At 46.8% G+C, this 22,645-nt stretch overlaps 1 protein-coding gene across 2 annotated transcripts in view; it reads right to left on the bottom strand.

Annotated features, from left to right (window-relative positions):
* The window catches only part of si:dkeyp-69b9.3 (myocardin), a 28,156-nt gene extending 5,882 nt beyond the window's left edge, over positions 1–22,274 (bottom strand). The window contains exons 1-13 of one of the 2 annotated variants that reach the window (XM_031785543.1): positions 21,994–22,274; positions 20,455–20,630; positions 16,576–16,623; positions 16,382–16,437; positions 16,075–16,141; positions 6,510–6,635; positions 6,214–6,410; positions 4,324–4,464; positions 2,935–3,103; positions 2,610–2,778; positions 2,307–2,451; positions 1,469–2,113; positions 63–200 (exon numbers count right to left, since the gene is read on the bottom strand). In XM_031785543.1, coding sequence (XP_031641403.1) covers positions 63–200; positions 1,469–2,113; positions 2,307–2,451; positions 2,610–2,778; positions 2,935–3,103; positions 4,324–4,464; positions 6,214–6,410; positions 6,510–6,635; positions 16,075–16,141; positions 16,382–16,437; positions 16,576–16,623; positions 20,455–20,509 — 1,956 coding nt within the window. In that variant the 5' untranslated portion in view covers positions 20,510–20,630; positions 21,994–22,274. Of the gene's footprint in view, positions 1–54; positions 201–1,468; positions 2,114–2,306; positions 2,452–2,609; positions 2,779–2,934; positions 3,104–4,323; positions 4,465–6,213; positions 6,411–6,509; positions 6,636–16,074; positions 16,142–16,381; positions 16,438–16,575; positions 16,624–20,454; positions 20,631–21,993 lie in introns of both variants that reach the window. The other variant, XM_031785551.1, reaches the window with a different exon arrangement.
* Between the last annotated feature and the right edge of the window lie 371 nt (positions 22,275–22,645).

The following is a 22,645-nucleotide window of genomic DNA, read 5'->3' as shown; positions in this document are numbered from 1 at the left end:
CAACTAGCCTACCTGGTTAAATAAAGGTGAAATAAAAAATAAACACACACATACACACTGACCAGTACTCTGTTAATGGCCTCCTGCAACTCCTCCTCCAGACTGCGGACGCTGGGTGGGGCTTGAATAGGACTGGCTGTGATCTGCATAGGCAGCTCAAAGTCCTGGCCAATCACGTCCCACGGCTGGCAGCAGAACACCTGATTGGACAGTGGAGGAGGTTAAATTGTACATACTGTATGAAGCTATATAGTATTTAACGGTGAATATTGTAAATGGTAAGATAAAATCACAGTGATGTGTTGCACTGTCTCAGCTAAATCTTGTGGATGATATGGTTGTGTACCTGTGTGAAGTTTGTTGGGGAGAGATGAGTCAAGTATAGGAGAGACTATGGTGTATCTGTCTGTCTGAGTCAGGTATAGGAGAGACTATGGTGTATCTGTCTGACTGAGTCAGGTATTGGAGAGACTATGGTGTATCTGTCTGGCTGAGTCAGGTATAAGAGAGACTGATGTGTCTGTCAGGTATAGGAGAGACTGATGTGTCTGTCAGGTATAGGAGAGACTGATGTGTCTGTCAGGTATAGGAGAGACTGATGTGTCTGTCAGGTATAGGAGAGACTGATGTGTCTGTCAGATATAGGAGAGACTATGGTGTATCTGTCTGTCTGAGTCAGGTATAGGAGTGACTGATGTGTCTGTCAGGTATGCTCCAGTTTCAACTGTTCTGCCTTATTATTATTCGACCATGCTGGTCATTTATGAACATTTGAACATCTTGGCCATGTTCTGTTATAATCTCCACCCGGCACAGCCAGAAGAGGACTGGCCACCCCACATATGCTCTCTCTAATTCTCTCTTTCTTTCTCTCTCTCAGAGGACCTGAGCCCTAGGACCATGCCCCAGGACTACCTGACATGATGACTCCTTGCTGTCCCCAGTCCACCTGACCGTGTTGCTGCTCCAGTTTCAACTGTTCTGCCTTATTATTATTCGACCATGCTGGTCATTTATGAACATTTGAACATCTTGGCCATGTTCTGTTATAATCTCCACCCGGCACAGCCAGAAGAGGACTGGCCACCCCACATAGCCTGGTTCCTCTCTAGGTTTCTTCCTAGGTTTTGGCCTTTCTAGGGAGTTTTTCCTAGCCACCGTGCTTCTACACCTGCATTGCTTGCTGTTTGGGGTTTTAGGCTGGGTTTCTGTACAGCACTTTGAAATATCAGCTGATGTACGAAGGGCTATATAAATTTGATTTGAAATTTGATTTATAGGAGTGACTGGTGTATCTTTCTGTCTGTCAGGTATAGGAGAGACTGATGTATCTGTCTGTCTCAGGTATATGAGAGACTATGGTGTATCTGTCTGTCTGAGTCAGATACAGGAGAGACTGGTGTATCTTTCTGTCTGTCAGGTATAGGAGTGACTGGTCTGTCTGTCTGAGTCAGGTGTGTTATTTTACCTGTGTGAACAGGATCTCTGTCTGTCCTTCCCTCTCTGGTGTCCCTCTGGGCCATCCTGGATCCTGTTGCAGGAAGGGATGGAGGGAACCTCCACAGGATAGAGACAGAGGAGGAGATAGCCTCTCCCTGGGCCTGCTCCTCATCCTCTCCCTCATCCCCAGCTCCAGGCTCAGCTCCTGCTGCTCCTGCTCCGACCGCCAGGGGGGGGCAGTCGACAGTGGCAAAGAGGAGCATGGGGGGAGACCGGGGCTGGGTATCGACGATGGGGTTAACGCAGGGGCCAGGAAGCCACACTGCTCCCCCACCACACTGACCCCTATTCCATTAGTATTACCATTCGGAATGCCATTAACAATTCCGTTTGGAACCCCGCTCAGAATTCCAGTGGACTGGATGTAGACCTGATGGTTAGGGCTGTTGGTGGGGGAGTCAGTTCCAGAGCTGGGGCTGGAGCTGGGGTAGTGGCTGGGGGTGAGCAAGGAGGTGGGGGTAAGGGGTTCCTGGCTGGTACCCAGCTGGCAGAGGGGCACAGGGGTCAAGCACAGGTGGGGCAGCTGGAAAGGGCGGAGCCTCTGGAGGAGGGCGGGCTTGGTGCCGGAGACAGGAAGACCTCGCTCACGCAGCTGCTGTCGCAACTCAGACACCTGGGAGAGAAGGAGGACGGGGTGTGACAGAGGAGAGGGTCAGGGACAGCAAATAGAGAGGGATGAGAGGAAGAGGTCAGAGAATGAAGAGAAGCAAGCAAGGACAAAAGAAGGAAGAGAAGGTACAGATAAATAGGAAGTGAGAAGTGCCATAAACATTCAAATGTTCAAGTGATTGTCCTGCCCATATTACCGTGAGGTCGACCAGGTTAGGTGGGAGGAGCTCAGACTTGTTGGAGGGACTTGTGTCCACAGAGGTGTGGTTTGTTACCATGGATACAGGCTGAGGGTTCTGGTGCATGGCTCCAGAGAACCTCACCATTTGGTTGGTTTCTCCACTTTGATAAAAACAAAACATTCATGCTAGTTGCCAGCGCTCATGTAATGGTTAACCAACTTTAAATGGTCTGATGAACAGTACAACATCTGAATGAAACCACAGTTCTTGTGAGAAGGCCCAGGGGGAGGGAGGTTTGGTGTATGTAGTGCTCCCTACCTGGGTGTGACGGTGAGCTGCTGCTGGTCCTGTTGCTGCTGGTTCTGCTGTTGTTGTTGTTTCTGGAGGATCTGCAGCTGGAGGAACACCTGCTGTTGCTGCAGGAGGCTGGAGTAGGCGGGGTCTAAGAGCTGGGCTGGGGTGGGGCTCCTCTGACTGGCCCCTCCCCCTGAGCACAATGTTAATAATGATCAACTTCCCTGCTATTTAGTGGACTCATTTTGACAACATTTGTCATGTAAAGCACATTGGGCTGCAAGTATTGTATGAAAGGTAAAATATACATAAAAGATCATCAGGATTTTTAAAGTATAAAGACTATTACCGGCAGTCCCGGCCGTCCCTCTCTGGTCGGGGGGAATGTACTGATGGTATTTGAGTTTCCTCATCTTGGGCTGTGAATCCCGTGGTTTCCGCGGGCGGGGGGGGCGAGAGGAAGTCAGGGAGGGAGTAAGGGAGGAGGAGTCGGAGGGAGGTGTGAGCGACCGGGCTGTCTGAGAAAGGAAGAGGAAGAGGGGGAGACAGAGACAGAGAATGAATCAAAGTAATATTTCTCATATCCATATTTTTGGGGGGAAATGTATTATTCAAGCATTGTCAAAATACAGAAACAGTATAACCTGAGAGAGGTCAGATCAGTTCTGATTAGTACAGCCAGCTCTGAAATTACTACCATGTTATGAGTTTCTAAGGCAAAGTTAATAGCAGGATGTATACAATATGTCATGGAACATATGTGATCCTTTCAGGTTGTAACGGTTGAAAAGTCAGTATCCTAGCTGAATCCTGGCATTAAACGCATGTGTGAAACCGTGACAACTGACAGTGTGTCCAGTCAGCTGTGACATCTAGCAGGTGTGTGTGTGTGCATGCGTGCGTGTCTAAATCCATAGGGCATAGTTCCGTTGGTAGTGACTGTCGACACTAATAAATGCGTAACACCAGAGTGAGTGTGTACATTATGCTATGTGGTTGAATACCTGTCAGTAGACACCGGGAGAAGAAGAGACTGATATACTGTATCTGACCCTCACAGTCAGAACATGTCTGTCTCTCTATGCAGACAATGCATTAACATCTGTAATACCATATATGCATGGGATTATTTTTGATTGACTTTACCACGAATCAATCAATAAATCAATCAATCCATTGTTACTGCTTCAATCAATTCATTCTTAGTTTCTTGAATGCTTTTTACAGATGCATTTACACATTGTTCTGGGTGTGTGTTTGGTCTATTTCTGAGTAGCCCTGTTCCAATACCTTTGGCAGCAGGGGCGTGGCATGGGAGGTCAGATACATCCCCTTTGGTCTATTTCTGAGTAACCCTGTACCAATACCTTTGGCAGCAGGGGCGTGGCATGGGAGGTCAGATACATCCCCTTTGGTCTATTTCTGAGTAACCCTGTACCAATACCTTTGGCAGCAGGGGCGTGGCATGGGAGGTCAGATACATCCCCTTTGGTCTATTTCTGAGTAACCCTGTACCAATACCTTTGGCAGCAGGGGCGTGGCATGGGAGGTCAGATACATCCCCTTTGGTCTATTTCTGAGTAGCCCTGTACCAATACCTTTGGCAGCAGGGGCGTGGCATGGGAGGTCAGATACATCCCCTATTTCTGAGTAGCCCTGTTCCAATACCTTTGGCAGCAGGAGCGTGGCATGGGAGGTCAGATACATCCCCAATTTCTGAGTAGCCCTGTTCCAATACCTTTGGCAGCAGGGGCATGGCATGGGAGGTCAGATACATCCCCTTTGGTCTCCCGGTCGTTGCCATGGAGTTGGAGTCGCCCACGGTCATGCTCATTGGCTGGCTGATGCCCTCGGTTGCTGGGAGCAACGCCAAGATAGACTGCAGGAAAGCAGGACAGAAATATTAACAGGTAATAGCAAAGGATCTGATCCAAACATGACTTGCAGTTCTAAAGTCAGTTTTGTGTTTCTCGTGTTGATGGTTGAGGTTAGGATTTAGGGGAAGGTAATCTCACCTGATGGTTAGGATTAGGGGAAGGTAATCTCACCTGATGGTTAGGATTAGGGGAAGGTCATCTCACCTGATGGTTAGGATTAGGGGAAGGTCATCTCACCTGATGGTTAGGTTTTAGGGGAAGGTAATCTCACCTGATGGTTAGGATTAGGGGAAGGTAATCTCACCTGATGGTTAGGATTAGGGGAAGGTCATCTCACCTGATGGTTAGGATTAGGGGAAGGTAATCTCACCTGATGGTTAGGATTAGGGGAAGGTAATCTCAACTGATGGTTAGGATTAGGGGAAGGTAATCTCACCTGATGATTATGATTAGGGGAAGGTCATCTCTGATGGTTAGGATTTAGGGGAAGGTAATCTCACCTGATGGTTAGGATTTAGGGGAAGGTAATCTCACTTGATGATTAGGATTAGGGGAAGGTAATCTCACCTGATGGTTAGGATTTAGGGGAAGGTAATCTCACCTGATGGTTAGGTTTTAGGGGAAGGTAATCTCACCTGATGTTTAGGATTAGGGGAAGGTAATCTCACTTGATGGTTAGGTTTTAGGGGAAGGTAATCTCACCTGATGGTTAGGTTTTAGGGGAAGGTAATCTCACTTGATGTTTAGGTTTTAGGGGAAGGTAATCTCACCTGATGGTTAGGATTTAGGGGAAGGTAATCTCACTTGATGGTTAGGATTAGGGGAAGGTAATCTCACTTGATGGTTAGGATTAGGGGAAGGTCATCTCACCTGATGGTTAGGATTTAGGGGAAAGTAATCTCACTTGATGGTTAGGATTTAGGGGAAGGTAATCTCACCTGATGATTAGGATTAGGGGAAGGTAATCTCACTTGATGGTTAGGATTTAGGGGAAGGTAATCTCACCTGATGTTTAGAATTTAGGGGAAGGTAATCTCACTTGATGATTAGGATTTAGGGGAAGGTAATCTCACTTGATGGTTAGGATTTAGGGGAAGGTAATCTCACTTGATGGTTAGGATTTAGGGGAAGGTAATCTCACCTGATGATTAGCATTTAGGGGAAGGTAATCTCACCTGATGGTTAGAATTTAGGGGAAGGTAATCTCACCTGATGGTTAGGATTTAGGGGAAGGTAATCTCACCTGATGGTTAGGATTTAGGGGAAGGTAATCTCACTTGATGATTAGGATTTAGGGGAAGGTAATCTCAACTGATGATTAGGATTTAGGGGAAGGTAATCTCACCTGATGGTTAGAATTTAGGGGAAGGTAATCTCACCTGATGGTTAGGATTTAGGGGAAGGTAATCTCACTTGATGGTTAGGAGTTAGGGGAAGGTAATCTCACCTGATGGTTAGGATTAGGGGAAGGTAATCTCACCTGATCATTAGGATTTAGGGGAAGGTAATCTCACTTGATGGTTAGGATTTAGGGGAAGGTAATCTCACCTGATGTTTAGGTTTTAGGGGAAGGTAATCTCACTTTATGGTTAGGATTAGGGGAAGGTAATCTCACTTGATGGTTAGGATTTAGGGGAAGGTAATCTCACCTGATGGTTAGGTTTTAGGGGAAGGTAATCTCACTTGATGGTTAGGTTTTAGGGGAAGGTAATCTCACCTGATGGTTAGGTTTTAGGGGCAGGTAATCTCACCTGAACATGGGCGGGACTGTGGTTAAGGGGCAAGACCCCAGGGGACAGGTCACTCAGCGATTGGTCGTCTAAGAACCCCAGCGACGAGGAGAGGGCTGGTGATTGGAGCACCCCGAGTTGCTCGGGAGACAAGGAGGAAGAGCAGGAAGAGATGTCATCTTGGAAGACATCTGAGGAGAGAGGGAAGGAGACTGGGCCTAAGGGAAGAGGGGGAGGAGGAATAGGTTAATTAGTAATGACATCTGGACTGTTTCATAAAATCTATAGTTACTTTGTGCGTGTGTGAGTTAACTCACGGTTCTCCGGAGGCAGTATGTGTTTGTGTATTAGGTCCAGAGGTCCGGGCCGATGCTGGACCTTCTCTCCAAGGTTGTTAGCCAGCCGAGCCTTCTTCTGCCTTCCGGTCCCACATACACTCCTGTCTATTAGAGAGAGAAGCAACACACTCCTGTCTATTAGAGAGAAAATAAACACACTCCTGTCTATTAGAGAGAGAAGCAACACACTCCTGTCTATTAGAGAGAAAAGCAACACACTCCTGTCTATTAGAGAGAGAAGCAACACACTCCTTTCTGTTAGAGAGAGAAGCAACACACTCCTTTCTGTTAGAGAGACTATAACTGTGTTGACGTGGGCACTCAATCCCAGTTCAACCCAGCAGGGTTACCCAAAACTTCTGCCTTAAAGGAACCACATACCCCTGGAGACACATAAATAACAACACAACCAGAAATGCAACAATAATAGTGGTATTTTAATCACAATGGACAATGAGAAGAATAGGGGGAGAGGATAGAGAGTAGAAGAGAGAGGAGGAGAGGATAGAGGGGAGAAGAGAGTGGAGGAGAGGATAGAGGGGAGAAGAGAGAGGAGGATAGGAGAAGAGAGAGGAGGAGAGGATAAAGATGAGACGAGGAGATGAGGACAGAGGGTAGAAGGGAGGAGGAGAGGACAGAGAGTAGAAGGGAGAGGAGGACAGGATAGAGAGTAGAAGAGAGAGGAGGAAAGGATAGAATAAGAGAGACGAGGAGATGATAGAGAGTGGGAGAGGAGAGGATAGAGATAAGAAAAGAGAGGATAGAGAGTAGAAGAGAGGTGGAGAAGAGAGAAAAAGAGAGGATGAGAAGAGAGGAGAAGAGAGAAGCTGACAGGAGAGGAGGATAGAGAGTAGAAAAGAGAGGAGGAGAGGAGAGAAGAGAGAAGAGGATAAAGAAGAGGAGAGGATAAAAAAGGAGGAGAAGAGAGAAGCTGACAGGAGAAGAGAGAGGAGGAGAAGATAGAGAGTAGAAAAGAGAGGAGGAGAGGAGAGAGTAGAAGAGAGAGGAGATGAGAGAAGAAACGAGAGGATGAGAGGAGAAGAGAGAAGCTGACAGGAGAAGAGAGAGGAGGAGAGGATAGAGAGTAGAATTAGAGAGGAGGAGAGGATAAAGATGAGAAGAGAGGAGGAGAGGATAGAGAGTAGAATTAGAGAAGAGGAGAAAGAGAGGATGAGAGGAGAAGAGAGAGGAGAAGAGAGAAGCTGACAGGAGAAGAGAGAGGAGGAGAGGATAGAGAGTAGAATTAGAGAGGAGGAGAGGATAAAGATGAGAAGAGAGGAGGAGATGATAGAGAGTAGAAGAGAGAGGAGGAGAGGATAAAGATGAGAAGAGAGGAGGAGAGGATAGAGAGTAGAATTAGAGAGGAGGAGAAAGAGAGGATGAGAGGATAGAAAGGAGAAGAGGATAGAGAGTAGAAGAGAGAGGAGGAGAGGATACAGATGAGAAGAGAGGAGGAGAGGATAGAGAGTAGAATTAGAGAGGAGGAGAAAGAGAGGATGAGAGGATAGAAAGGAGAAGAGGATAGAGAGTAGAAGAGAGAGGAGGAGAGGATAAAGATGAGAAGAGAGGAGGAGAGGATAGAGAGTAGAATTAGAGAGGAGGAGAAAGAGAGGATGAGAGGATAGAGAGTAGAAGAGAGAGGAGGAGAGGATAGAGGGGAGAAGAGAGTGGAGGAGAGGATAGAGGGGAGAAGAGAGAGGAGGATAGGAGAAGAGAGAGGAGGACAGGATAAAGATGAGACGAGGAGATGAGGACAGAGGGTAGAAGGGAGGAGGAGAGGACAGAGAGTAGAAGGGAGAGGAGGACAGGATAGAGAGTAGAAGAGAGAGGAGGAAAGGATAGAATAAGAGAGACGAGGAGATGATAGAGAGTGGGAGAGGAGAGGATAGAGATAAGAAAAGAGAAGAGAGGATAGAGAGTAGAAGAGAGGTGGAGAAGAGAGAAAAAGAGAGGATGAGAAGAGAGGAGAAGAGAGAAGCTGACAGGAGAGGAGGATAGAGAGTAGAAAAGAGAGGAGGAGAGGAGAGAAGAGAGAAGAGGATAAAGAAGAGGAGAGGATAAAAAAGGAGGAGAAGAGAGAAGCTGACAGGAGAAGAGAGAGGAGGAGAAGATAGAGAGTAGAAAGAGAGGAGGAGAGGAGAGAGTAGAAGAGAGAGGAGATGAGAGAAGAAACGAGAGGATGAGAGGAGAAGAGAGAAGCTGACAGGAGAAGAGAGAGGAGGAGAGGATAGAGAGTAGAATTAGAGAGGAGGAGAGGATAAAGATGAGAAGAGAGGAGGAGAGGATAGAGAGTAGAATTAGAGAAGAGGAGAAAGAGAGGATGAGAGGAGAAGAGAGAGGAGAAGAGAGAAGCTGACAGGAGAAGAGAGAGGAGGAGAGGATAGAGAGTAGAATTAGAGAGGAGGAGAGGATAAAGATGAGAAGAGAGGAGGAGATGATAGAGAGTAGAAGAGAGAGGAGGAGAGGATAAAGATGAGAAGAGAGGAGGAGATGATAGAGAGTAGAAGAGAGAGGAGGAGAAAGAGAGGATGAGAGGATAGAAAGGAGAAGAGGATAGAGAGTAGAAGAGAGAGGATGAGAGGATAAAGATGAGAAGAGAGGAGGAGAGGATAGAGAGTAGAATTAGAGAGGAGGAGAAAGAGAGGATGAGAGGATAGAAAGGAGAAGAGGATAGAGAGTAGAAGAGAGAGGAGGAGAGGATAAAGATGAGAAGAGAGGAGGAGAGGATAGAGAGTAGAATTAGAGAGGAGGAGAAAGAGAGGATGAGAGGATAGAGAGTAGAAGAGAGAGGAGGAGAGGATAGAGGGGAGAAGAGAGTGGAGGAGAGGATAGAGGGGAGAAGAGAGAGGAGGATAGGAGAAGAGAGAGGAGGAGAGGATAAAGATGAGACGAGGAGATGAGGACAGAGGGTAGAAGGGAGGAGGAGAGGACAGAGAGTAGAAGGGAGAGGAGGACAGGATAGAGAGTAGAAGAGAGAGGAGGAAAGGATAGAATAAGAGAGACGAGGAGATGATAGAGAGTGGGAGAGGAGAGGATAGAGATAAGAAAAGAGAAGAGAGGATAGAGAGTAGAAGAGAGGTGGAGAAGAGAGAAAAAGAGAGGATGAGAAGAGAGGAGAAGAGAGAAGCTGACAGGAGAGGAGGATAGAGAGTAGAAAAGAGAGGAGGAGAGGAGAGAAGAGAGAAGAGGATAAAGAAGAGGAGAGGATAAAAAAAGGAGGAGAAGAGAGAAGCTGACAGGAGAAGAGAGAGGAGGAGAAGATAGAGAGTAGAAAAGAGAGGAGGAGAGGAGAGAGTAGAAGAGAGAGGAGATGAGAGAAGAAAAGAGAGGATGAGAGGAGAAGAGAGAGTAGAAGAGAGAAGCTGACAGGAGAAGAGAGAGGAGGAGAGGATAGAGAGTAGAATTAGAGAGGAGGAGAGGATAAGATGAGAAGAGAGGAGGAGAGGATAGAGAGTAGAATTAGAGAGGAGGAGAAAGAGAGGATGAGAGGAGAAGAGAGAGGAGAAGAGAGAAGCTGACAGGAGAAGAGAGAGGAGGAGAGGATAGAGAGTAGAATTAGAGAGGAGGAGAGGATAAAGATGAGAAGAGAGGAGGAGATGATAGAGAGTAGAAGAGAGAGGAGGAGAGGATAAAGATGAGAAGAGAGGAGGAGATGATAGAGAGTAGAAGAGAGAGGAGGAGAAAGAGAGGATGAGAGGATAGAAAGGAGAAGAGGATAGAGAGTAGAAGAGAGAGGATGAGAGGATAAAGATGAGAAGAGAGGAGGAGAGGATAGAGAGTAGAATTAGAGAGGAGGAGAAAGAGAGGATGAGAGGATAGAAAGGAGAAGAGGATAGAGAGTAGAAGAGAGAGGAGGAGAGGATAAAGATGAGAAGAGAGGAGGAGAGGATAGAGAGTAGAATTAGAGAGGAGGAGAAAGAGAGGATGAGAGGATAGAAAGGAGAAGAGGATAGAGAGTAGAAGAGAGAGGAGGAGAGGATAAAGATGAGAAGAGAGGAGGAGATGATAGAGAGTAGAAGAGAGAGGAGGAGAAAGAGAGGATGAGAGGATAGAAAGGAGAAGTGGATAGAGAGTAGAAGAGAGAGGAGGAGAGGATAAAGATGAGAAGAGAGGAGGAGAGGATAGAGAGTAGAATTAGAGAGGAGGAGAAAGAGAGGATGAGAGGATAGAAAGGAGAAGAGGATAGAGAGTAGAAGAGAGAGGAGGAGAGGATAAAGATGAGAAGAGAGGAGGAGAGGATAGAGAGTAGAATTAGAGAGGAGGAGAAAGAGAGGATGAGAGGATAGAGAGTAGAAGAGAGAGGAGGAGAGGATAGAGGGGAGAAGAGAGTGGAGGAGAGGATAGAGGGGAGAAGAGAGAGGAGGATAGGAGAAGAGAGAGGAGGACAGGATAAAGATGAGACGAGGAGATGAGGACAGAGGGTAGAAGGGAGGAGGAGAGGACAGAGAGTAGAAGGGAGAGGAGGACAGGATAGAGAGTAGAAGAGAGAGGAGGAAAGGATAGAATAAGAGAGACGAGGAGATGATAGAGAGTGGGAGAGGAGAGGATAGAGATAAGAAAAGAGAAGAGAGGATAGAGAGTAGAAGAGAGGTGGAGAAGAGAGAAAAAGAGAGGATGAGAAGAGAGGAGAAGAGAGAAGCTGACAGGAGAGGAGGATAGAGAGTAGAAAAGAGAGGAGGAGAGGAGAGAAGAGAGAAGAGGATAAAGAAGAGGAGAGGATAAAAAAGGAGGAGAAGAGAGAAGCTGACAGGAGAAGAGAGAGGAGGAGAAGATAGAGAGTAGAAAAGAGAGGAGGAGAGGAGAGAGTAGAAGAGAGAGGAGATGAGAGAAGAAAAGAGAGGATGAGAGGAGAAGAGAGAGGAGAAGAGAGAAGCTGACAGGAGAAGAGAGAGGAGGAGAGGATAGAGAGTAGAATTAGAGAGGAGGAGAGGATAAAGATGAGAAGAGAGGAGGAGAGGATAGAGAGTAGAAGAGAGAGGAGGAGAAAGAGAGGATGAGAGGAGAAGACAGAGGAGAAGAGAGAAGCTGACAGGAGAAGAGAGAGGAGGAGAGGATAGAGAGTAGAATTAGAGAGGAGGAGAGGATAAAGATGAGAAGAGAGGAGGAGATGATAGAGAGTAGAAGAGAGAGGAGGAGAGGATAAAGATGAGAAGAGAGGAGGAGATGATAGAGAGTAGAAGAGAGAGGAGGAGAAAGAGAGGATGAGAGGATAGAAAGGAGAAGAGGATAGAGAGTAGAAGAGAGAGGAGGAGAGGATAAAGATGAGAAGAGAGGAGGAGAGGATAGAGAGTAGAATTAGAGAGGAGGAGAAAGAGAGGATGAGAGGATAGAAAGGAGAAGAGGATAGAGAGTAGAAGAGAGAGGAGGAGAGGATAAAGATGAGAAGAGAGGAGGAGAGGATAGAGAGTAGAATTAGAGAGGAGGAGAAAGAGAGGATGAGAGGATAGAAAGGAGAAGAGGATAGAGAGTAGAAGAGAGAGGAGGAGAGGATAAAGATGAGAAGAGAGGAGGAGATGATAGAGAGTAGAAGAGAGAGGAGGAGAAAGAGAGGATGAGAGGATAGAAAGGAGAAGAGGATAGAGAGTAGAAGAGAGAGGAGGAGAGGATAAAGATGAGAAGAGAGGAGGAGAGGATAGAGAGTAGAATTAGAGAGGAGGAGAAAGAGAGGATGAGAGGATAGAAAGGAGAAGAGGATAGAGAGTAGAAGAGAGAGGAGGAGAGGATAAAGATGAGAAGAGAGGAGGAGAGGATAGAGAGTAGAATTAGAGAGGAGGAGAAAGAGAGGATGAGAGGATAGAGAGTAGAAGAGAGAGGAGGAGAGGATAGAGGGGAGAAGAGAGTGGAGGAGAGGATAGAGGGGAGAAGAGAGAGAGGAGGATAGGAGAAGAGAGAGGAGGACAGGATAAAGATGAGACGAGGAGATGAGGACAGAGAGTAGAAGGGAGAGGAGGACAGGATAGAGAGTAGAAGAGAGAGGAGGAAAGGATAGAATAAGAGAGACGAGGAGATGATGGAGAGTGGGAGAGGAGAGGATAGAGATAAGAAAAGAGAAGAGAGGATAGAGAGTAGAAGAGAGGTGGAGAAGAGAGAAAAAGAGAGGATGAGAAGAGAGGAGAAGAGAGAAGCTGACAGGAGAGGAGGATAGAGAGTAGAAAAGAGAGGAGGAGAGGAGAGAAGAGAGAAGAGGATAAAGAAGAGGAGAGGATAAAAAAAGGAGGAGAAGAGAGAAGCTGACAGGAGAAGAGAGAGGAGGAGAAGATAGAGAGTAGAAAAGAGAGGAGGAGAGGAGAGAGTAGAAGAGAGAGGAGATGAGAGAAGAAAAGAGAGGATGAGAGGAGAAGAGAGAGGAGAAGAGAGAAGCTGACAGGAGAAGAGAGAGGAGGAGAGGATAGAGAGTAGAATTAGAGAGGAGGAGAGGATAAAGATGAGAAGAGAGGAGGAGAGGATAGAGAGTAGAATTAGAGAGGAGGAGAAAGAGAGGATGAGAGGAGAAGAGAGAGGAGAAGAGAGAAGCTGACAGGAGAAGAGAGAGGAGGAGAGGATAGAGAGTAGAATTAGAGAGGAGGAGAGGATAAAGATGAGAAGAGAGGAGGAGATGATAGAGAGTAGAAGAGAGAGGAGGAGAGGATAAAGATGAGAAGAGAGGAGGAGATGATAGAGAGTAGAAGAGAGAGGAGGAGAAAGAGAGGATGAGAGGATAGAAAGGAGAAGAGGATAGAGAGTAGAAGAGAGAGGAGGAGAGGATAAAGATGAGAAGAGAGGAGGAGAGGATAGAGAGTAGAATTAGAGAGGAGGAGAAAGAGAGGATGAGAGGATAGAAAGGAGAAGAGGATAGAGAGTAGAAGAGAGAGGAGGAGAGGATAAAGATGAGAAGAGAGGAGGAGAGGATAGAGAGTAGAATTAGAGAGGAGGAGAAAGAGAGGATGAGAGGATAGAAAGGAGAAGAGGATAGAGAGTAGAAGAGAGAGGAGGAGAGGATAAAGATGAGAAGAGAGGAGGAGATGATAGAGAGTAGAAGAGAGAGGAGGAGAAAGAGAGGATGAGAGGATAGAAAGGAGAAGAGGATAGAGAGTAGAAGAGAGAGGAGGAGAGGATAAAGATGAGAAGAGAGGAGGAGAGGATAGAGAGTAGAATTAGAGAGGATGAGAAAGAGAGGATGAGAGGATAGAAAGGAGAAGATGATAGAGAGTAGAAGAGAGAGGAGGAGAGGATAAAGATGAGAAGAGAGGAGGAGAGGATAGAGAGTAGAATTAGATAGGAGGAGAAAGAGAGGATGAGAGGATAGAGAGTAGAAGAGAGAGGAGGAGAGGATAGAGGGGAGAAGAGAGTGGAGGAGAGGATAGAGGGGAGAAGAGAGAGGAGGATAGGAGAAGAGAGAGGAGGACAGGATAAAGATGAGACGAGGAGATGAGGACAGAGAGTAGAAGGGAGAGGAGGACAGGATAGAGAGTAGAAGAGAGAGGAGGAAAGGATAGAATAAGAGAGACGAGGAGATGATGGAGAGTGGGAGAGGAGAGGATAGAGATAAGAAAAGAGAAGAGAGGATAGAGAGTAGAAGAGAGGTGGAGAAGAGAGAAAAAGAGAGGATGAGAAGAGAGGAGAAGAGAGAAGCTGACAGGAGAGGAGGATAGAGAGTAGAAAAGAGAGGAGGAGAGGAGAGAAGAGAGAAGAGGATAAAGAAGAGGAGAGGATAAAAAAAGGAGGAGAAGAGAGAAGCTGACAGGAGAAGAGAGAGGAGGAGAAGATAGAGAGTAGAAAAGAGAGGAGGAGAGGAGAGAGTAGAAGAGAGAGGAGATGAGAGAAGAAAAGAGAGGATGAGAGGAGAAGAGAGAGGAGAAGAGAGAAGCTGACAGGAGAAGAGAGAGGAGGAGAGGATAGAGAGTAGAATTAGAGAGGAGGAGAGGATAAAGATGAGAAGAGAGGAGGAGAGGATAGAGAGTAGAATTAGAGAGGAGGAGAAAGAGAGGATGAGAGGAGAAGAGAGAGGAGAAGAGAGAAGCTGACAGGAGAAGAGAGAGGAGGAGAGGATAGAGAGTAGAATTAGAGAGGAGGAGAGGATAAAGATGAGAAGAGAGGAGGAGATGATAGAGAGTAGAAGAGAGAGGAGGAGAGGATAAAGATGAGAAGAGAGGAGGAGATGATAGAGAGTAGAAGAGAGAGGAGGAGAAAGAGAGGATGAGAGGATAGAAAGGAGAAGAGGATAGAGAGTAGAAGAGAGAGGAGGAGAGGATAAAGATGAGAAGAGAGGAGGAGAGGATAGAGAGTAGAATTAGAGAGGAGGAGAAAGAGAGGATGAGAGGATAGAAAGGAGAAGAGGATAGAGAGTAGAAGAGAGAGGAGGAGAGGATAAAGATGAGAAGAGAGGAGGAGAGGATAGAGAGTAGAATTAGAGAGGAGGAGAAAGAGAGGATGAGAGGATAGAAAGGAGAAGAGGATAGAGAGTAGAAGAGAGAGGAGGAGAGGATAAAGATGAGAAGAGAGGAGGAGATGATAGAGAGTAGAAGAGAGAGGAGGAGAAAGAGAGGATGAGAGGATAGAAAGGAGAAGAGGATAGAGAGTAGAAGAGAGAGGAGGAGAGGATAAAGATGAGAAGAGAGGAGGAGAGGATAGAGAGTAGAATTAGAGAGGATGAGAAAGAGAGGATGAGAGGATAGAAAGGAGAAGATGATAGAGAGTAGAAGAGAGAGGAGGAGAGGATAAAGATGAGAAGAGAGGAGGAGAGGATAGAGAGTAGAATTAGATAGGAGGAGAAAGAGAGGATGAGAGGATAGAAAGGAGAAGAGGATAGAGAGTAGAAGAGAGAGGAGGAGAGGATAAAGATGAGAAGAGAGGAGGAGATGATAGAGAGTAGAAGAGAGAGGAGGAGAGGACAAAGATGAGAAGAGAGAATAGAGAGTAGAAGAGAGAGGAGGCTAGAGAGTAGAAGAGAGAGGAGGACATGAAAAAAGAGAGGAGGATCTGTCCATCATTGCTTGGCTTGACAGGTTGTATCCAATGAAACAGGATGTACCCAATTGTCATTCTTGAGTAGAAGTAAAGATACCTTAATAGAAAATGACTCAAGTAAAAGTAACCCAGTAAAATACTATTTGAGTAAAAGTATTTGGTTTATTAAATATTCTTAAGTATTAAAAGTAAATGACATACATCATTTCAAATTCCTTATTAAGCCAATTAGACAGCACAGTTGTCTTTTCTTTTTTTACGGATAGCCAGGGGCACAATGCAACACTCAGACATCATTTACAAACATGTGTTTAGTGAGTCCGCCAGATCAGAGGCAGGGATGATGACCACGTATTTCCTTGATAAGTGTGGCATTGGACCATTTTCCTGTCCTGCTAAGCACTCAAAATGTAACATGTTTTGGGTTTCATAGAAAATGTATGATAGTAAAAAGTACTAGAGAGAGAGAGCGAGAGAGAAAGGGGAAGAGAAGCCAGAGGTAGGTGATGAGGAGTATTATGCTTTGCTGGGAGCATACTAAATGAGTCAGACAACAGACAGCAGGAATACAGTGGACAGACAGACGGGGCATCATCACCTTGTGCAGTTTTAATGTTCAGACCACACAGGGGCGACTTCTGAGTGGCGCCATCGTCAGTTAGACGCTGCATTGGGAGATAGAAGGTCAAACCAGAAAGCCAGTTTTGGGGTCAGTTTCAATTCATTTAAATTACATGGCCTAAATTATCATTATTTCTTTATGCAAATTGATTTTGATTACATAGGGTTTTCTTTTGTCATTGTAACAAAATCTGTATTGTTACTATTTGCATTTACTGTAGCCTACGGTAACAGTGGGACAACAAGTCTCTTCTTTAGGTTGAGAGAAACAGTGAGCTACTTACCAAAGCTTTACTCTGGTCTCTCTCTCCTTTGTGAGAGGAACAGGCAGTTTTCAACCCTAGAGGGAGAGGGAGAGGGACAGGGACAGGGACAGGGACAGGGACAGGGACAGGGAGAGTCAGTCTCATTAGAAGGTAGTGTAAAGAAGAGAGAACATCCAACCCTGTCAGTAAACATTAACAGTAACTCCACTCACCAGAGTCGATTTCATTTTGCCTTCGGTTCTGAATCCTCAACTGCAAGACTGAAAGACAAGCAGTAGAGAGGTGGTGAGTTAGATGTATGAGAATACCTGGAATAACCTGCAAGGTAACTCTGGGTAAAAGGTACTGTCCTATGTTCTGTAGTACAATATCCTTCTGTAACATGTGACTGAGCAATCTCTGCACAAAGACACCCACTCCATCCACACACACATACACTGCACACACACCTTCACACTAAGAGGTTAATTGGGGGAGGGGCTGATAGGTTTGGCGATGTTTCCCACAATGCATTCCAGTGCTGAGTTTTGAGATCTGAGAGAAATGGAGGGAGGGATGGGGGGAGGGGACAGCAGGATGAGAAGGGTTTAGGGGGGCTGTAACTATTTATCTGTCAGTATGTCTATTTCTGTCACTCCCATCCCCCCTTCAGCTGTCCCTCTCTCTCCAGAACTCTCTACCTCCCTCCCTTCATCACGGTCATGCACGCTAAGTCAATTCTTCTTCCACTATTTTCTGTCAGCCGACCGACACTCGAAAAGAGACCCCATTACATTACTTAAAACACCACTTAGCCTGGTTCTACAGTAAACAGCTACCTCTTAGCCTGGAAACACCTACCTCTTAGCCTGGTAACACCTACCTCTTAGCCTGGTTCTACAGTAAACCGCTACCTCTTAGCCTGGAAACACCTACCTCTTAGCCTGGTTCTACAGTAAATAGCTACCTCTTAGCCTGGAAACACCTACCTCTTAGCCTGGTTACTGCACCTCTTAGCCTGGTAACAGCTACCTCTTAGCCTGGTAACAGCTACCTCTTAGCCTGAAAATACCTACCTCTTAGCCTGGTAACTGCACCTCTTAGCCTGAAAACACCTACCTCTTAGCCTGGTAACTGCACCTCTTAGCCTGGTAACAGCTACCTCTTAGCCTGAAAACACCTACCTCTTAGCCTGGTAACTGCCACCTCTTAGCCTGGAAACAGATACCTCTTAGCCTGGTAACTGCCACCTCTTAGCCTGGTAACTGCCACCTCTTAGCCTGGTAACTGCCACCTCTTAGCCTGGTAACAGCTACCTCTTAGCCTGGAAACACCTACCTCTTAGCCTGGTAACAGCCACCTCTTAGCCTGGTAACAGCTACCTCTTAGCCTGGTAACAGCTACCTCTTAGCCTGGTAACTGCAACCTCTTAGCCTGGTAACTGCTACCTCTTAGCCTGGTAATAGCTACCTCTTAGCCTGGTAACAGCTACCTCTTAGCCTGGTAACTGCAACCTCTTAGCCTGGTAACTGCTACCTCTTAGCCTGGAAACACCTACCTCTTAGCCTGGTAACTGCTACCTCTTAGCCTGGTAACATCTACCACTTAACCTGGTAACACCTACCACTTAGCCTGGTAACATCTACCACTAAGCCTGGTAACTGCTACCACTAAGCCTGGTAACTGCTACCACTAAGCCTGGTAACTGCTACCACTTAGCCTGGTAACTGCCACCTCTTAGCCTGGTAACATCTACCTCTTAGCCTGGTAACTGCTACCACTTAGCCTGGTAACTGCTACCTCTTAGCCTGGTAACATCTATCACTTAGCCTGGTAACATCTACCACTTAGCCTGGTAACTGCTACCTCTTAGCCTGGTAACTGCTACCTCTTAGTACCGTATTGGACTGGGTACTCAGACTCACATAGGCCTCCATGCTGACTCGGTCATGGCACTGTATGTGTAATCGGTTGTGAGGTGGAATAATTGATTGGACTCTCAGAGGGTAAATTTGACCAGATTTGTATACAGGACCCAACTAAAGTTCCAGACATAGGCACTGGCCCGCTCCAGGGAACTAACACATGCAATCATCACTTAAAAGGTACCTAGAAGAGTTGATTGACTACTTATAAACCATTTATAAGCCCTGTGCAGATAGTAGGTCAATTTAGTTTACCGTTAACAATTAACCATCTGTAAATGAGTGGAAACAAATGAAGCCAGAATCTTGATGACAGATAAGAGCAGGAAGGTGACTGTGTAAACTACTGAAGTTGTGCAAGGATTTAGCTCAGTGAGATTATCTTCCCGCTTTGGGCAAGCATTCATGGACAGAGAGAAATAACAGAGATTGGATTGAGGTTATAATCGTCTATAATGTGAAGTAAGCTCATAGTGAACCTTATAGGTTATCATTGAGTTGTATTCAAGGTTTAAAAAGGCTTCTAAAGTTTGTAATTTTCCCTTCAAAAGGTATCAACCCCTACAAAAATGTTACATTTTTACCGTCCAATAACACACATTGCCTGTTAGTGCAGGATTATTTTCCTGCCATGAGAAACTGATCTAATAAAATGGTTGACTATCACCACCACTGTCCACGGGCACAGCACACCTACCGCTTTTCAGCTTTGACCACAGTCATGGTAGCATACTCAGGGTATAGTAGTACATCTTCCTCAACACAAGTTACACAACCCATATTGCCATCCTTCCATCCATAGGCGATTAATTCCACATCAACCAATCAGACAACATTCACCTATTGACAAAAGTATTGATTGGTCCTTCATAGCCTTCAACCATTTCCTCCATAGCTGAAGAGATAGTTGGTTCAAAGCAGCAGGACAGCTGATACTTAGTTAGCCAGTCTAACTCATTTAAATGTCTCTTCTAATGAATCCAATCTGGAAACCTCAAGACACTTCCTGGTATTTAAATAAATAAATTAACTAATCAAATCTAATCTGAACCTCCAGCTGCCCAAGACAGGCCTGGTAATGAACAGCTGTTGGAACAAACAGCAGGAATGTCTCTATGACCTCATTTCCTGTCCCTACCAAGCCTCTTTATGACAGCAGCAGACTGATAACAACAGCGGCGGCCATTTTTAAGGGGCACGTTCCAATTCTAGAACACAACTGCTGCTAGTTAAAGGACAGTAATCTATGGCTGTGGGCCTAACACAAAACATAAATCCCCACTCCAACAGGCCTGGCCCGATGCAGCCCCACCCCAACCGGCCTGGCCTGATGCAGCCCCACCCCAACCGGCCTGGCCTGATGCAGCCCCACCCCAACCGGTCTGGCCTGATGCAGCCCCACCCCAACCGGCCTGGCCCGATGCAGCCCCACCCCAACCGGCCTGGCCCAATGCAGCCCCACCCCAACCGGCCTGGCCCGATGCAGCCCCACCCCAACCGGCCTGGCCCGATGCAGCCCCAACTCCAACAAGCCTGGCCCGATGCAGTCCCACCCCAACCGGCCTGGCCCGATGCAGTCCCACCCCAACCGGCCTGATGCAGCCCCACCCCAACTGGCCTGATGCAGCCCCACCCCACCCGGCCTGATGCAGCCCCACCCCAACCGGCCTGATGCAGTCAACCGGCCTGGCCTGATGCAGCCCCACCCCAAACGGCCTGATGCAGCCCCACCCCAACCGGCCTGGCCTGATGCAGCCCCACCCCAACCGGTCTGGGCTGATGCAGCCCCACCCCAACCGGTCTGGCCTGATGCAGCTCCACCCCAACCGGTCTGGCCTGATGCAGCCCCACCCCAACCGGTCTGGCCTGATGCAGCCCCACCCCAACCGGCCTGTCCTGATGCAGCCCCACCCCAACCGGCCTGGCCTGATGCAGCCCCACCCCAACCAGCCTGATGCAGCCCCACCCCAAGCGGCCTGATGCAGCCCCACCCCAACCGGCCTGGCCTGATGCAGCCCCACCCCAAACGGCCTGATGCAGCCCCACCCCAACCGGCCTGGCCTGATGCAGCTCCACCCCAACCGGTCTGGCCTGATGCAGCTCCACCCCAACCGGCCTGGCCCGATGCAGCTCCACCCCAACCGGCCTGATGCAGCTCCACCCCAACCGGCCCAGCCAGATCCTCACCTGAGCGGAATTTGTTCCGGATGAGAAGCGACCTCTCAGAGGCCAGCAATGTCATGACGGAGAGGAGGAGGGGAAGGAGGGATGAGAGGAGGAACAGAAAGAAAGAGTGGAATCCTGTTTTTATTCCCACTTGGGTGGGAATCAGGAGGAATGGACTCTTCTGATTCTGTCTCTCTCTGTGTGGAAAGCAGAGAACAGATAGAGGGAGAGATGGAACAGGGGAGGTCAATGCTTTTGTTTATCCCTTGAGAAAAATATATTGACACTGAGTACAAGACACAGACCAGAGCAGTAGACAGAAGAGAGTTATGGAGTGGAAAGAAGTAGAGAGACACACCATCTGACACACACAGGATAGAGTGGACAGTAGTAGAGACACACTATCTGACACACACAGGATAGAGTGGACAGTAGTAGAGACACACTATCTGACACACACAGGATAGAGTGGACAGTAGTAGAGACACCATCTGACACACACAGGATAGAGTGGACAGTAGTAGAGACACCATCTGACACACACAGGATAGAGTGGACAGTAGTAGAGACACTATCTGACACACACAGGATAGAGTGGACAGTAGTAGAGACACCATCTGACACACACAGGATAGAGTGGACAGTAGTAGAGACACCATCTGACACACACAGGATAGAGTGGACAGTAGTAGAGACACCATCTGACACACACAGGATAGAGTGGACAGTAGAAGAGACACACTATCTGACACACACAGGATAGAGTGGACAGTAGAAGAGACACACTATCTGACACACACAGGATAGAGTGGACAGTAGAAGAGAGACAACATCGACATTGACTAGACCACGACTCTCACGGCAGACTGCCACAATCACAGAAAGAGAGGAGAGACACACACATACCGTAGATATAACGAGAAAGAAAGAGGAAGAGACAGTAGGAAGCATTTAGAACGACAGAGGAAAAGGAGGAGAGGCGAGGAGAAGAGAGAGACAGGGTGAGTTAGGCCATATGAGTGACAGAGACAGAGGCAGTGACAGATACCCAGATGCCAAACAGTGAGTGCACAGGGGACACTTATTATAATGGACACATAAAAAGCCACAACACCTGTCACAGAGGACACAACTATGCAGAGGACCGTGCTCCGATGGCTGGATGCACAGATTTAAAAGCAAAAGAAAGTGAAAACTGCCACAGAGAAATAGATGTTTTTATCTACACACAGAGAACCATGGGAGAGAGACAGAGGTTATTACCACTAATTCACACACACTTCATTAATGCACACACACCATTTATTGACTTTATTGACTATGTCGCTGGCCACCCATAAGACAAATTGGGAAAGCCTGAACAGTATGAAAGTGGACACACACAGAGTTACTGAGGTTATTTACACAAAATCACTGATTATTTACACAATCACACACACAGTTATTTACAAACTAGATTAGAGCAATATCCATACAGTAGGATATTGATGAGTCCTCATATCACAGAGAGAGAGAGAGAGAGAGAGAGAGAGAGAGAGTAGAATGAAAGATAATACTTACTGAAATAGAGAGAGAAGTCCCTTGGGGGAACTTGGAGTGGGTTTAAGATTAAATTAGAGAGAGGTGCAAGAAGGAAGAGATAACTTCAAGTGCGTTTAATGACGATTTCTTTCATGTTCCTTTTCTTGTTATATTGTCTCTCTCTCCACACTCGTTAATCCCCTGGAAAAGGGTTCTAAAGGTGAACTTGGGGAGGAAAGGATCTGATGTTCCTTCCTTCCTTATCATAGAACTAACCTTATCCTTCTCTCGCTCTTTCTCTCTGGACCTGTCCCTAAAGCGTCCTGGTCACTCCCCCTCTCCCCTGTCTCTCTCTCTACCCCTCCCTCACCCCTCTCCCCCTCCTTCACCCGTCCCAGAAACATACATCTGTTGACTGATTGGCTGATTGATGGAGAGATCGAGTGACGATAAGTGGTTGTGTGTTTGTGTCTTTGTCAAAAGTATTCACAAAATGGATGACTCATGTTAACATGCACTTGACATTGTTACAAACTTTGACCAGATACACTACACTAGTCTGAGGCCTATACTTTTTCCTCCCTTATGTATTTAAAAGCAAATAATGATTAGGGATATTGGATATTGCTGAGGTGTGATATGGTGTGGTAGGTATGTGTAGAGTTCCATCTGATAATGTTCTATGTAAATC

This window comes from Oncorhynchus kisutch, linkage group LG2 (assembly GCF_002021735.2).
Source record: "Oncorhynchus kisutch isolate 150728-3 linkage group LG2, Okis_V2, whole genome shotgun sequence".
Classification (NCBI taxonomy): domain Eukaryota; kingdom Metazoa; phylum Chordata; class Actinopteri; order Salmoniformes; family Salmonidae; genus Oncorhynchus; species Oncorhynchus kisutch.
The sequence above is the reverse complement of the archived record's forward strand: the minus strand, read 5'-3'. Positions and strand labels throughout refer to the sequence as shown.